The following is a 15,949-nucleotide window of genomic DNA, read 5'->3' as shown; positions in this document are numbered from 1 at the left end:
GCACTGCTGGGTGTACACTGAGGTGTACTGTGGTTTACTGGGCACTGCTGAGAGGGGCTTATGGAGATGTCAGAGGTGGCTCTGGGGGAGCACTGTGATTCTGGGGAGGCTCTCAGAGGGTGCCATGGAAGGGCCATTGGATGGCATTGGGTGCCATAGAGGGGGTCACCGGGTGCCATGGGGGAGTCGTTAGGCGTCATGGGGAGTGACCGCTGGGCGCTACGGGGGGGAGGGGGGGGCGCTGGATACCATGGAGGGGCCACAACGTGCCACGGGGAGGTGCTGCGGGGGGGTGTGGCATTTGGTCTCGTGGAGGTCCCAAGGGGAGGGCCCAGGGGCCGGAGGGGCCGGGTTACCAGGGGCCGCTCCGCGCCCCTTTGTGCCGACTCCCGTCACCATGGCAGCCGTGCGGGCAGGTGGCACGGCTGGGCGGGGTCCGGTGCCCTGCACCGCCCCTCCGCCTGTCAGTCAAGGGGCGCGCACCCAACCTTGCTGGGGGTGCTCGGCCCCGCCCCCCGGCGGACAAAGACTGGCGGCAATTGGCCGAGGCGGCACTCAGGCCCGGCCCCTGCCGCGCAGGTTTGGGTGAGAGGCGATCGCGGCCGGGGAGCGCGGCGGGAGCGGCTGGAGCGGCATCAGCAGCATCGGAGCGGCGAGAGCGAGAGGTACCGGCGGGGACGGGAGGTACCGGCGGAGACGGGATGGGATAGGCTGGGCTAGGCTGTTCCGTTCTGTTCCGTTCTTTTCACACACTGGCGAGACTTGATTTGTCTAGTAGGTATCGCGGCGGGTACGACAATCGCGGCAGGTGCGTGTATCGCGATAGGCGGGGGTGTCGCGACAGGCGGGAGGGGGAGTGCTCTGCCACCACTACATTGGTCAGGCAGGGTGTGGCGAGTCAGCAACGTTGCGTATGTCCCTCGCCCATGTGCGGGGACCTCACCTGTCACGACAGGCCGATGGTGTCGCGATAGCGCGAGGCATTCTCGGCGGGGTGTGCCGACGGAGCCACCCCGCCTGAATGGGCTAGGCTTTCTTTCATCTGTGCCGTGTCGCGATCGGGTGCGGAGTAGCAGGTGCGCGGGGCGCGGTAGAGCAGGGTGCCGGGGCAGTGCGGGTCCCCGGGATGCGGGGGTAGAAGGGGGCGGTGGCGCGGGCGGGCGGGGGTCCCGCCAGGCCCGGGCTATTGTTCCGCAGGGGCTTCCGAGCGGCCCCGCCCCGGCTCCGAGCATCCTTTGTGCTGGGCGGCACCGGGGCTTTGTCTGCGGGGCCGCACCGGGGCCCGTGGGGCTGGGACACAGCCCTGTCCCCCTCACCGGGAACTGGGCATAGGGGCCCCGCCGCAGCGTCTCCGCTGCTGCCCCTCGCCTCGGGCCGCGCCTCGCCCCACTGCCCCCGCACCTTGCCCTGGGGTCCTGCAGTCTTGTACCGAGGGCGGGCACCCCCAGCTCTCTGTCTTGGGACCACCTCTCGCCAGCTCTGGTCTCCCTCCCGCAGCCCCATGACAAGCCTACTCCCCGAGGGCTGGCAGCACCCCTGTATTCGGTGCTCGCCGTGCCGCTGGCCTGCCGCAGTGACAGCCGCGACGCGCCCTCCCGGCGCACCCTGGGTGTGACAGGGACCCCACCACAGGACCGTGAGGGTCCCACCAGGCTCTGTCACCTCCCCGCTGTGGCACCGCGCCCGGGTGTGCTCGGGTGTGGCCGTGCCGTACTGTGGCACGTGCCGCCCCAAGGCGCCTGAGGGAACCATGAGCGGCTGCTCACATGCCCACAGCATCCCTGCCAGAGCATCCTTGCTCCATCACCCATGCATCACGGTTCCCCAGTCACCGCATGGGTTTCCCTGTCCTTTCCGGTGCTGTGGATCGGTCACCCTGACACTGAAATTCATGGTGGCTGGGGATATTGGTTAAAGGGGCCCTGGCACCAGGGCAGCCCAGGCCCCACACACATCATCGGAGTGGGACTCTGACATCCACCCTGGCTGTGTCTGAAACAGAGCTGGGGAAGGGGCAAGGCTGGGGGTGATGTGGTAGTTGTGACCCCCCCCACAAGAGGCATCTCTGCAGTGAGGGGTGATGCCCACCCATCTGCCACTGCTGCCAGCCAGGGACAGGCAGTGGTTATGGTTTGGTAAGACCAGCAGTGCTCATCCTGCCCTGACAAAGGAGGGTGGGTGACAGTCAGGGTGACAGCCGGGGATCTCACCAGAGCAGACAAAAGCAGGGGGCACTGGGGGGACTGTGGCAGGCCAGTCACAGAAGCAGCTCCTGGCCTTCCCTTGCTACACAATGCAGCTCTGTGTGTGGTCACACCACAGTCCCTAGCGTCCCAGCACAAAGGCCCCAACAGGTGTCCCCCCAGTGGCCCCCACTAGGGCAGGGGTCCCTTTGTCCTAGCAAGATAACAGCTGTCCGTGTGCCCCCATCCTGCCAGCCACCACAGCTCAGGTCCAGTGGAGCAGCCAACAGCAGTGGGTGGGCCATAAGCCCTCCTAGATGGCTGTACTGCTTTGTATGCCGTGAAACATCACCACAGCAAAACTGTGTGGCTGGCAGCGCCCAAGGACTGCCAAGCTGGGGGGCTGTGACATGGGTGTCAGCTGCAGTGACGAGGTCAGTCAGGGGGTCCTCAAGGACACTCTCAGCCCCCCCCCTCCAGTGCTGACACTGCTTTTCTGCCCTGCCTGAAGAACCTGTTGTTTCACAGAAACCTCCTGCCACAACCTCAATGAACAGCCACTGCTGCTGATGCCACCAGACCTCAGCAGCTTACCATGGCACAGGCAAAGAGCCCCTGATGTGTTCTCAGGGCAAGGCTGTGCCACAATGCTATGGGACATAGCTGTGGGACAGTAGGGAAGAGACCCTGGGGATGCTTTGTGTGACTGAGTGTGAGCTGGGGGGGGACTGGTGTGCCAGGCATTGGGACTGGCATGTCAGCTGGCATGGTGACTGGTAGGAAGTGGCACAGCTCTCCTGGGGCCAGGGGCAGTGAGTGGCCATCCAGGTCGCTGAGGAGGGAGCAGGAGAGGGGCCTATTGCAATGGGGTTGGGGGAGCACAGTGGCAGGTGTGGGGGTGGGTCCATGGTGGCCAAGGCCTTGGGCAGCATGTTGAGCTGCCAGCCCTCATCTGTACACTATGTCCAGCCCACACAGGGCTCACCCTTGCCTGTGTCCCCAAGTGATGCTCTGTCTCCATGGCCAGCACCTCACTCCCTGTGCATCCTGGCAATGCCCACCATGCTCTTGCCATGCACTGGGCACAGTGAGTGCCCTCTCCCCCCATCCCACCCATGTTGGGTGGGTGCTGCAGCTCCACGGAGAAATGGCACAGGCTCCCTCCCTGTGTGCTGCTGCGCTCCAGATCTGTCCATCACAGCAACCTGCTTTCATCTTGGGGTGCGATGCACCACCTCCCTCCACCATGGCAGCACAGCCATGGCTTTGACTGCCCCACAAGACAGCCCATGCCTGAGGTAGCAGCTTCCCTGAGTGCCTGAGGCAGAGCTGGGTGGCAGTGTAGGAGCAGGTATGGGCAAGAGTTGACCCAGTACCAGCTCTATTGAAGTGCCAGTGCTCAGTGTGCCGTGTCAGCCTGGCATGCTGCACAAGGAGCTGCTGCCGGTACGGTTGTTGCCATCCCAACTCAGACCCTCTGGGACTCATTTTTGGCATCTGGCACAGTTGTGCATGGTGGTGGCATTTCTGCCAGAGTGAGAAGTTACCTTTCCCAGGGACATTCCCCATGAGGGAAGGCTGCCTATGAGACACCCCCCCAGCAGATGCTTACTGCAGTCCTGTAACAGGAGCAGTGCAGCAGAACAAGACATGGGCTGGCACTGGCTTGCCCATGGCAGGCCTGACATTGACATCATTCATGGAGCCCCGGGGCAGGAATAAGCCTGGGAAGGGTGGTTGTGGTGGTTGTGACCCTGTGGTGGGCACAGCTGGTTGCCCTCCCAGGGCAGCTGCTGCTGCTCACCATGCCAGGAATGCTCAGCTGTTGGCAAGGCCCAGTTCAGCCTCTCTAAGCTTCCCTGGCACCCAGGGAAGCCATTTGCTCCCGAGATGGTGTTTTGCTGGGCAGTTGGGAATCTCTGGCATGTGCTCAGGACTGTCCCTTTGGAGCAGTGTTGGGATACCAGGAAAACAGGCTAGTCCCTTGCCATGAGCACATTCATCTCCCTGTGCTTGCCCTGGCATGATGTCAGGGACAGCATGTGCCATGTTTTTCCAGGGGCTTGGGGACACAGGTTGGGTGAGTGCTGGGGCCTTCCTCACATGGTGGCCATGTGAGCTCTGCCCCATGGTTGTGCCAGCAAGGTGGGACAGTGCTGTGCTGTCCATGTGTGCCCTGGCTCTTGTCTGGAGGCAGCATTGCTGGAGTGTCTGGAAGGGGGTCCATAGGGCAGTAGTCCTAGTGGGGTCCCAGCATCTTGTGCCCACCCTGTGGGCACATGCTCCCAGGGTGTCCATGCAGCCGGCACGTGCTGTCCTTGCTCAGACAGGTCGATGGTGTTTGACCTTCATCTACCAAAGGACTTATAGATCGTGTCTGGGTTCACCCCTCACTACTGAGGGGGGCAAAGGCAGCTCTGGAGCAGCACAGGGTGCTCTAGCAGAGCTGGCATCACGTGGGACCATGTGCAGTACCAGCCTTGGTGCTTTGCATGTCAGACCCAGCCACCCTACAGTGCCTTCAGGGCAAGGAGGGTTAATCTGCCCCAAGCATGGATGCATGGGTGAGGGTCCAGCAGCCCTATTCCTTGGCCAGCTCTGGGTGTTGGGACCACAGGATGACCAGGGGATGAGGTGCAGGATCACATCACCAGAGCAGGGGGGGCTTGGCAGGGCAGCAGCCCTCACTAAGCACCCAGTTCCGCCCCCCCCTCCACGGATTTCCCGGGATAATCCAGTGTTGACATGGCCTGGGGCAGGGATGAGCATGGTGGATGCGCAGCCGCGGGCTGCCCGCAGTCCTGCCTGCACTGGTTCCCCGTGCCCATAAAGGGGACTCGCCACAGCAACAGCAGTGTGCCAGCCTAGGGGCCCCCTGGGGGTGGGAGATGGGGGTGAATCCTTCCTGGCCCCGGGGCACTGCATGGGACAGGGGCAGCAGTTGGTCACCCCTGGGCTGACGCCTGCCCTCACAGCGCCATGCTCGCCAACGCGGCCACCATGCGGATCCTCATCAAGGGGGGGAAGGTGGTGAATGATGACTGCACCCTGGAGGCTGATGTCTACATCGAGAATGGCATCATCCAGCAAGTGGGCCGTGAGCTAATGATCCCTGGTGGGGCCAAGGTCATCGATGCTACTGGCAAGCTCGTCATCCCAGGTGGCATTGACACCAGCACCCACTTCCACCAGACCTTCATGAATGCCACCTGCGTGGATGACTTCTACCACGGCACCAAGGTACTGTCTGTCTGTGCCCCCTTTGCCCTGCACATCCCTGGGTGTGCTGCTCACCTGCACTGTGAGCTCCCAGCTGGTGGGTTGGTCCCCGGGATGCTGGGGGATCTGCAGGGGGATGCTGGGCAGGCCAGAGCATTCAGTGGCAGGAGCTGTGTGGTGCAGGCAGGCTCTGCCCTAGCACTGCAGGCAGCACTGGCTCTCTGACAGCCTGGCCTGGCACTGCCTGTCCCGATGTCCCCATCCATCATGTCTTCTTGCTGTGAGCATCCTCCTCCCTCTCCACATCCACAGCACTCTGTGCTGGCATGGGGATGCTCCATGGTGCCAGCTCAGTTTGAGGCCCTCCCACTGCTGCCGTGAGTTGTGGTGCTGTGCACCAGCTGCCACCGCCTGGGGGTGTTGAGGGGCTGAGGTGGGGTTGTCCTGGGCAGTGCTGGGGCCAGCTGTCTCCAGCACTCTGCACAGAGCAACCATTGTGCCAGACCAGCGCTGGCTGTGCCTGGCTCCAGGGTGCCCAGCATCCCTAGGCAGGGGGCTCAGCGCTGCCACAGCTGCTGCAGCAAGGGGTTGGGGGACAGTCCCACATCATGACACAGTGAAGGGGTCACAGTGGGCAATGGGTTGATGCAGTGACCATGGGTACCCCATGCTGTACCTGCTCCCTATCTCTGTCCCAGCATGCTGCCTTGTAGCACCATGCCAGTGTCTGCACCAGCCCATGAGGGACAACTGGTAAAGGAGCTTTGGGGATTAGCCAGTCCGGGTGAGCCAGGGACACTGCCGGGTGCAAAGCACCCGCCCTGCCGCCCACACATGCCATGGCTTGGGGCAGAGGGGGTGTCTCCCTATGGCCTCCATGCTGCCAGGGCTGGACTTGGCACTCCCATCCCACCCCATGCCAGGGGTGCAGCTGGGGATGGGGGTGCATCTGGGGGAAGCTGCAGTACCCAGGCTCACAAGCAACCCAGGCAGGACATCCCCCTGGCACCCCAAATCCAGCTGTTGGTGCTTGTGGCAGGAGTCAGTGTCCCAATGGGTGGCAAGATGGGGCCCAACAGATGTTTCATGCATCCACATGTGCTGCTGCAGCTGAGGAGCTGCATGTGGAGCCATGGTGCTATGGGGGACAGTTGTACCCCAGGGTGATGAGTGGGATCCCTGCCTGCAACAGGACCCAGCCCAGGGTCCCACACCAAGCTGTGGCAACACAATGCCCCAGATGTTGCTTCCCCAGACTAACCACCCAGGGACCGGCCTCACTCGTAGACAGGCAGGGTTTGTACCACCCCATGGTTTGAACAGCACCACAGGCTCCAAGGGATGCTCACCAGCAGAATGAATCTTGTGTCCCCCACACCAACCTGCAGGCAGCCCTGGTGGGAGGCACAACGATGATCATTGGCCACGTCCTGCCCGACAAGGAGACCTCACTGCTGGATGCCTATGAGAAATGCCGCAGCCTGGCTGACCCCAAGGTCTGCTGCGACTATGCCCTGCACATGGGCATCACTTGGTGGGCACCCAAGGTGAGTCCAATCAACCTGACACAGCCTGGCTCCAGCAGCCACAGCACAGCCAGTGCCCAGAAGCAGCTGCTGTGGCCAGGGCTAATTCCTGACCTCATTGATCCCATTAGCTGCTTGCTGGGCTGGGCTGGGCTGAGCCCCCAGACTGCCTTTTGAGCTGCCTTGAGCCAGGCTCAGCAGGGCAGGGTGTCCCTGCAGGACTGAGCTCCTCCCTGGATGCTGCTGTTCCATGGAGAGGATTGGGGTGCCTGGGTGTGATACTCCCAGCTTGGGGTGGGGACCCCATCCTCCAGCATGACCCCCATGGTGGCGGCCCTGCTCAGTGCCCGGACCCTGTCCCATCACATGCTCAGCACCTGCAATCCTGGAGCAGGATCAGGCCCTACTTGGACCAAGCTGCTCCTGGCTGCACTTCAGGGAGACCCCAGCCCTTGGGTATCCCTTGACCCAGCCAGATCTTCCCCAGGCAGAGATGGGGATGGATAGGGATGGATTGGGTGCTCCCCAGGGTGCATCCCAGTACCAGCACACTGGGGATCCAGCCAGGCCAGATCACAGCATGACATGGCAAGCAAAATCCCCCCAGCATCTGTCACTTCCCTGATCATCCCGGGGTGCAGGTACAAATCCTGTATCTTGTGTCCCCAAGGACAAAGTGTTGGGCCCAGCCCCATGGTGGGATGAGTTGATGGGAGCTTGCACCCCAGGGCCACTGTGTCCTCCCCTTCACCATGCTGCCCTTCCTGTCCTGGCACAGGTGAAGGCAGAGATGGAAACACTGGTGAGGGAGAAGGGGGTGAACTCCTTCCAGATGTTCATGACCTACAAGGACCTGTACATGCTGCGGGACAGCGAGCTCTACCAGGTCTTCCGGGCTTGCCGTGATATCGGTGCCATCGCCCGTGTCCATGCTGAGAATGGCGAGCTGGTGGCTGAGGTGAGCATTGGAAACGAGGGTGCCCATCCCCGCTGGGCACCTAGCCATGTCACCCCCAATCTTTATTCCTGACTTCCTTCCCCAGGGAGCGAAGGAGGCACTGGATCTGGGCATCACGGGGCCGGAGGGAATTGAGATCAGCCGGCCCGAAGAGGTAGGTGACCACTGTCAGTACTGCCAAGATGGTAGCCTGGGACGTGGCAGAGATCCTCCAGGGCATCCTCATAGCTGCCACTACCTCTCTGTGCCACCTGTGCACCCATCTGCATGTCTATCTTTGCACCACCCAGCCAGCCATTGGTGCCACCAGGGTGTTTTGCTTTGCCACACTATGCCATGTCTTACTGCCCACTCTCTCCACAGCTGGAAGCTGAAGCCACACATCGTGTCATCACCATTGCCAACAGGGTGAGTGGTCCTGAGCTGCATCTGGGAGTGGGCACCCCATTTCCATGGGACCCCCTCATAGAGCCGGGGTGCCCACAAGGCTGTTGGCACTGACCCCCTCTTCACAGACCCACTGCCCTGTCTACTTGGTGAACGTTTCCAGCATGTCTGCGGGTGATGTGATCGCTGCTGCCAAGATGCAAGGTATGGGGGTGCTTGGGTGGGCACCATTCTCCTCTGGGTACACGCAGGGATGTGGGCACAGGCACAGGGTTAATGCAGGCACTGGGAAGGTCATGTGATTGAAGGGACGTGGGCATGGGCACAAGCGGGGGCATGGGAGATAAGCAGCCATGGGCACACAGACACACAGACCCTTGCACAGAGACAGGCACAGGATACAGGAGCACATGTGGAGCACCTGTGACCCCACAGCTCCAGGCACATGTGGCTGTGCTTGTGCACACATGGCACAGAGGTGACCACGGGTGTACACGTGGGTGCACACATGGCACAGAGGTGACCACGGGTGTACACGTGGGTGCATGCATGGCACAGAGGTGACCACGGGTGTACACGTGGGCGCACACAGATGGCACAGAGGTGACCACGGGTGTACACGTGGGTGCACACATGGCACAGAGGTGACCACGGGTGTACACGTGGGTGCATGCATGGCACAGAGGTGACCACGGGTGTACACGTGGGCGCACACATGGCACAGAGGTGACCACGGGTGTACACGTGGGCGCACACAGATGGCACAGAGGTGACCACGGGTGTACACGTGGGTGCACACAGATGGCACAGAGGTGACCACAGGTGTACATGTGGGTGCACACATGGCACAGAGGTGACCACGGGTGTACACATGGGCGCACACAGATGGCACAGAGGTGACCACAGGTGTACATGTGGGTGCATGCATGGCACAGAGGTGACCACAGGTGTACATGTGGGTGCACACAGATGGCACAGAGGTGACCACAGGTGTACACGTGGGCGCACGCATGGCACAGAGGTGACTACAGGTGTGCATGTGGGTGCACGCATGGCACAGAGGTGACCACAGGTGTACATGTGGGCACACAGATGGCACAGAGGTGACCACAGGTGTACATGTGGGCACACGCATGGCACAGAGGTGACCACAGGTGTACATGTGGGCACACGCATGGCACAGAGGTGACCACAGGTGTACATGTGGGTGCACGCATGGCACAGAGGTGACCACAGGTGTACATGTGGGTGCACGCATGGCACAGAGGTGACCACAGGTGTACATGTGGGCACACGCATGGCACAGAGGTGACCACAGGTGTACATGTGGGCACACACATGGCACAGAGGTGACCACAGGTGTACATGTGGGTGCACACAGATGGCACAGAGGTGACCACAGGTGTACATGTGGGCGCACGCATGGCACAGAGGTGACCACAGGTGTACATGTGGGCACACACATGGCACAGAGGTGACCACAGGTGTACATGTGGGCACACACATGGCACAGAGGTGACCACAGGTGTACATGTGGGCACACAGATGGCACAGAGGTGACCACAGGTGTACATGTGGGCGCACGCATGACAACTGGCTTGTGCCTGCGGCAATACCGACGTGGGCAGAGCTCACACACGATCCTTGCACACTCGCCCTCACACGCTTGCCCCCAGCCCCACGCCTGTGCTTCTGCCCTGGCAGGGAAGGTGGTGTATGCAGAGACGACCACGGCACACGCCACGCTCACCGGCCTGCACTACTACCACCAGGACTGGTTCCACGCTGCTGCCTACGTCACTGTGCCACCCTTGCGCCTGGACACCAACACCTCGGCCTACCTCATGAGCCTGCTTGCCAAGTGAGGTGCCCCCCTGGCACCCCTTTGACCTGGGAACCCCCTCCCCATGGGCCTTGTTTCTCTGTATGCCCTCCTCAACTGCCATGTTTGCTGGGCATCCTGCTAACAGGGCATGGGGCTTTCTGGGCATCTCTGGTGTCCAGCATGCCTAGATGTCCTTCTGCCAGCTGCCAAGCCATCCAGCTGCCCTGTCAACCCAGTATCATGCTTTCCTGTACCTTGCTGCCCTGGTGGGGTGCTCTTCAGATGCCCCATCCTTTGGACACCCTCCTCCTTGGGCTAGCTCCTGGTCTTTCTCTCTCCCTGGCACCTTACTTCTTGGGCACTGGGCTCTCACTTCCCACTGTGCTCCCTCAAGGCCTCACTCCATGGCTGCTGCACTTTGCCAGCATTTGCTGAGCACCTAGGATACTGTGTGCTTCACTCTCTAGGCACCCTGTTCCCTGGCTGCTGAGCTCCCTGGGTACAACACTGCATGGGTACTACATTCCCTGGGTGCTAAGCTGCCCAGGCATCCCACTGCATGGATGCCCTACTCCTCAGGCACCCTGCTGCCTGGGCGCTGACCTCCCTGGGCACCTCACTGCATGGGTGCTCCATTCCCCAGGTGTTGAGCTCCTCAGGCACCCTACTGCATGGATGCTCCATTGCCTAGGCACTGAGTTCCCTGGTCCCCCCACTGCCAGCTGGCTGTCCCTGAGCTGCCCTGACCATGCCATCAGCAGCTCTATCTTGTCCTCTCGCAGCGACACGCTGAACATTGTGGCCTCTGACCATCGACCCTTCAGCACCAAGCAGAAGGCCATGGGAAAGGAGGACTTCACCAAGATCCCCCATGGTGTCAGCGGGGTGCAGGACCGCATGAACATCATCTGGGAGCGAGGCGTGGTATGGGGGCCTGCGCCCCTCCCCTGCCCCTCTGAATGGGGATGGGATGGGGCTGACCCCCCACCAGCTCTTGGGGGCTCAGCAGTGGGACAACTTTGGGGTAGGATGTTGCTTGGGGAATTTTCCCTCTGGCATGGGAATGGGCGACGTGCTCCCCAGTGCAATCCAGTGGGTCTCAACAAGGGGCACAGCCCTGGCAGCACATAAGGGGATGAGGAGATGGGAATTCCCAGGGGTATAGACCCCAAGCAGTGAGGGGACACTTGGGAACAGAGTGTTGAGGACCCCTCAGGGATGTCACCCCTAAGGGCTAGGACCCTCCAGGAAAGGTGTTCCCAAGGGATGGGACCCTAAGGGGACAGAGGGACTGGGGACCCGCAGGATTAGGACCGTCCAGGGAAGGTGTCCCTGAGGAATGGACTCCTCTCAGGTCAGAGGAATGGGACATCCAAGGGATGGAGGGATGGGACCATTTCTAGTTGGCATCCCAGGGGTGAGACCTCCCAGGGCTGGGACCCTTGCACTCCCTCGCCCATGAGCTGGGGGTGGTTTGGTGTGGGCAGCACAGGGTGTGAGGGAAGGGGCCCAGGCAGCTGGGCAGCACCGTGGGGCTGAGGCAGGATGCATCCTGACATATCCTCATCCCACTCCAATCCGGCGGCAGGTTGGCGGCAAGATGGATGAGAATCGCTTTGTGGCTGTGACCAGCTCCAATGCTGCCAAGATCCACAACCTGTACCCCCGCAAGGGCCGGATCATCCCTGGCGCCGATGCTGATGTGGTGGTCTGGGACCCTGAAGCCACCAAGTAGGTGCAGCTGTTGGCAGGTGGCCAGAAAGTGGACTCCCAGTGCCACCGGACACCTGCTCACTGCCACATTCTCCCACCCAGGACTATCTCAGCCAGCACCCAGGTGCAGGGTGGCGACATCAACCTGTACGAGAACATGCGGTGCCATGGAGTGCCCCTGGTCACCATCAGCCGTGGGCGAGTGGTCTATGAGAATGGTGTCTTCATGTGTGCCGAGGGCACCGGCAAGTTCTGCCCACTCCGCTCCTTCCCAGACTCTGTCTACAAGAAGCTGGTGCAGCGAGAGAAGGTATGGGCATGGTGCAGGGTTGCACGGGTGGTGAGCTGGTGTGCGGGGCAAGGGCTGTGCCGAGCCTGGCTCCAGGCTGCCAGAGGGGGGATGAGAGGGACAGGGGCCACAATGGTGTAAGTGGCATGGGTCAGTGCTGCCCAGTGCTGGCAGGATGAGTCTATGCTGCCTAGTGCTGTGCCGTGTCAGTTCTGTACTGGTACCACCCTGGAGCATAACACAGAGAGACTGCAGCATGCCTCCCTCCTGCCAGGGCCAGGGGATGATGGCAGCAGCCACACCTAGCTGGGCTGAGTACCAGTGATGAGATTCCTGATGGTGGACACACAAAGGACCCCCCGGGTCCTGCCATTCCCTGGCACTTTACTTGCATGTTGCAGGTGCAGAGGGTTTGGGAACATGTGTGCAAGGTGCGTGCCAAGCTTTGGGCTCTCCCACATCCCACTGTCCTGGGCTCTCTGTCCTTTGCTGGGTCTCTGCAGCCCCAGAGGTAGTCTCTCATCTCATGGTGGCTCCACATGCACCAGGGGAGGGACACATGGGTGGGATATGAGGGGAACCTAGGGCATGTGTCTTCCTGGTCCTTCCCATGCTCAGTGGAGCTGCAGGATCCCCTCTCCTCCTCTCTGTCCCCCTCAGTGCCCCCATCCCACAGCAGGCATGGGACCACCCCACACCAACCTCCTCTGCCCTCATGTGTCCCTATGACCGTCTCCCGGAAGCTCTGACCAGAACCTGGCACCAAGAACCCTTCTGTAACTGGTCATGGAGGATGCACAGGGGGCTCAATGTGGTGCTGATGCTTCGAGGGAAGGGGATACCTGGGGAAACCTGGCACAATCTGAGGGAGCTGGGAGCCGATGGTCAGCACTGGGGTGCCCACCTGGAGCTGAGTATCAGGAGGAGTACGGGGCAGGGTCCGGCTGCTGTGTCTGCATGGGGCATTGCACTGTAAGAGGAGTCAGCGTGGCATCTCCAGGGGGACAGTCAAGGGGCAGTGCCATCAGGATCACCCCCTGCCTTGGCATTTCTCTGCACCAGGAGCCCAGCCAGCATCCCACTCAGTGCCTCTTCTCCCTGGCTGTACCCCTCCTCATGTTACAGACCCCTCCTCACACTGAAGCTCTCTCCCTAGCCCCAGCATGCCCCAGCCCCGCTCCTTCCCCCCACACCCGGCTGATCCGCACCCCGCTGTAAGGCAGGGGCATCCCAAATCCTGCTTCCCCACGAGGCACCCCCTTGCTCCCCCCGCATCCTGTCCGCAGCCCCTCGCCTGCCGTGGCACGGTGCCAGCTGGGGCTGATGCGCTCTCTGCTCTTCTTTTTCCCTTCTGGCAGAGTTTAAAGCTGCGGGGTGTGGATCGCACCCCGTACCTGGGGGACGTGGCCGTGGTTGTGCATGCTGGGAAAAAAGAGACTGGGACACCCTTGGCCGATACGCCCACCCGGCCTGCCACACGACACGGGGGCATGAGGGACCTCCACGAGTCCAGCTTCAGCCTCTCCGGTAAGAGCAGGGCCACAGTGAGGGTCCCGGTAGCTCTCTTGGCACCAGCTGGGTGCTCTCCACCCTGCTGCTTCTAGGTAGGGTCCTGCACCCCACTGGTGCTCCCATGGCAGAGTAGGGAGCAGACCCCGGACCCATCCCCAGACTTGCAGGTCTTCTGTCACCCACCCATCCATCCATGCACTGTGGCTGTACCAGGCAGGGATCTGTGCCAGGCATGGCGTAGACAAGGTACCAGGGCAGGCAGGACTGTGCTGGTGCAGGCATTGTGTTTGTCCTGGGTGGGCACCTTTGTCCCTGGGAGCAGGACCAGAGGGGTGGGAAGCATCGCCATGGCTCTGGTTGGTGCCCATCCTCCTGGCATGGTACTGCCCTGCACTGCAAAGGACCAAGCTGTGTGCTATGTGCCACGCTCAGGTGGAAGTGGGGCTTGCCACATCCCGCTCCTTTGGTCACAGTGCTCAGTGCTGCCCACACTTACCACAACTCAGTGCCAACTGGTGATGCTCCACAGGGTGGGTCACAGGGATCTGTGGGATTGCAAGAATCTGTCCCAGCATGGCCAGTGCCGGCACAAGACACTGGTGCTCCAGTGCCCACCCACTGTGGGGAAGCCAGGGGCATGCGGAGCACCTGCTGGCCCTAGAGTGCCAGTGGTCAGGCTGCTGGCTGTGCTGGTGGTGCCAGGGTGTCCGTTTGGCTCTTGCCTCTGCCCCAGCCTCCCTGACCCCTGTTCATCCATCCGTCTGTCTGGCAGGTTCTCAGATCGATGACCACGTTCCAAAGCGAGCTTCGGCCCGGATTCTCGCTCCCCCCGGAGGCCGGTCGAGCGGCATTTGGTAAAGCCGGGGACCTGTCCCCCAACTGAGGACCAGGCACCAGCCTCACGCCGTCCCCCATCCCGGGACCCCGGCTCCGGCGGGGCTCCCCTCGCATCGGGAGAGGGGGGCCCTGCCCGGCCCCCGTCCTGCCGTGATAGCCGGTAGCCGTGTGCGGTGGGCCGGGGGCCGTGACCCGGCCGGAGGGGACAGGGGGCAGCGAGTGGCTCTGCCCCGGCCCTTTTCTGTTTGCACGTTGGGTTTGGATCAGTGAATTTTTGACTTGTTTGTGCATCACGTGGAAATACTCTGAAGTGGTTTGTGTCACTAGCGTTAGGGGAGAAGCAGGGACCCCCCACCCCTGCTCCGGGCTGACCCCCTCCAGCCCTGCACCCACCCTCAGCCCCCACCCCAGCCCTTCCTACGCCCCGAGAGCATCATCCTGACATGAATGCGCCTGGTCGTGGGGCTGGCATCTCCCTGCTGGCACACGTGTGCACACACCCATGCAGCTGGTCGTGCATGGTGCCGGCAGGCTCCTTACTGCTGCACGTGTGCACACGTGTGTCACACCACACATGGTCTCAGTGAGGTGTTCCTGGTACACCCATGTGCATCCCCCTGTGCCAGATGCTGGCAGGCTTCTCACCGTGCCCTATGTGCACACATGTGCCATGCTGTCCATGATCTCAGTGAGATGTCTGTTGCACACCTGTGCATCCCACCAAGTGAGATGCCAGCAGGCTGCTCGCTGTGCCACAGGTTTGCACACATCTGTCACACTGTGTGTTTTCTCAGTGGGATGGTGGTGTCAGACATGTGCCTGTGCATCCTTCTTCCATGCAAGGTGCCACACCTGCCACATCATGTATGGCTTCAGTGAGACATTCATAGAACACACACATGCACCCCTCTGGGTGAGGTGCCAGCAGACTCTTTACTCTGCCTCTTCTGTCTCAACACATGTGCCATGCCATCCCTGGAGATGTTCATAGCAAACATGTATGCACACAGGACCTCCTCAGCAGTGAGTGCCTGTTTCATATCATGCCAGCGTACCCCTCACCTCCACCCCTTGATGCCAGGATCCCCGAGGATCCTGAGCACCCACAGTAGGCAATGACAGTGGAGTGTGGGTCAGTAGATGTCAGTGGGATGCGGGTCAAGGGGTGCAGGTTGTGGTGCTCATGACCCCAGGAGAAAGGGGTCCCCATCATCCCCCTCCATGCACCCACTTGCCAACCCAGCTGTCCCCGGGATAGTGTCAGATGTGAGTTGTCCCTTGTGCACTTTTCCCCTAGATGGTCCCTGTAGGTGTGCAGTGGGGGGAGCCGGGTGGGCACAGCCCGGGGCTGGGGGGGGGGGTGTCCTGCCCACCCCTGGGTAGTTCCTATTGACCGTTTTAGGATCCTGCAGTACGTTTCTGTTTGCTCAATAAAGACCGTTCTCACAGTGCCCAGCCTCCACCTCTGTTTGGATGGGGGGCAATGGGGGAGGCCATGGG

At 61.6% G+C, this 15,949-nt stretch overlaps 1 protein-coding gene across 2 annotated transcripts; it reads left to right on the top strand.

The window, feature by feature from the left end:
• The first annotated feature begins 567 nt into the window (after window positions 1-567).
• Window positions 568-15,886, top strand: DPYSL5 (dihydropyrimidinase like 5). 2 transcript variants are annotated; one of them, XM_054179799.1, is made up of 13 exons: window positions 568-665; window positions 5,159-5,423; window positions 6,791-6,949; window positions 7,707-7,886; window positions 7,972-8,040; window positions 8,250-8,294; window positions 8,402-8,477; window positions 9,978-10,134; window positions 10,881-11,022; window positions 11,687-11,829; window positions 11,914-12,121; window positions 13,459-13,627; window positions 14,385-15,886. In XM_054179799.1, the coding sequence occupies exons 2-13, from the start codon at window positions 5,163-5,165 to the stop codon at window positions 14,468-14,470; spliced, it is 1,695 nt and encodes a 564-aa protein (XP_054035774.1). In that variant the 5' UTR covers window positions 568-665; window positions 5,159-5,162; the 3' UTR covers window positions 14,471-15,886. The 2 variants fall into 2 exon arrangements, with proteins under 2 accessions (XP_054035774.1, XP_054035773.1); XM_054179798.1 differs by lacking the exon at window positions 568-665 and adding an exon at window positions 751-808.
• Window positions 15,887-15,949: the final 63 nt, after the last annotated feature.

Source organism: Dryobates pubescens, chromosome 3, assembly GCF_014839835.1.
Source record: "Dryobates pubescens isolate bDryPub1 chromosome 3, bDryPub1.pri, whole genome shotgun sequence".
Classification (NCBI taxonomy): domain Eukaryota; kingdom Metazoa; phylum Chordata; class Aves; order Piciformes; family Picidae; genus Dryobates; species Dryobates pubescens.
Note: the sequence above shows the minus strand (reverse complement) of the source record. Positions and strands in the feature narration are given on the sequence as shown.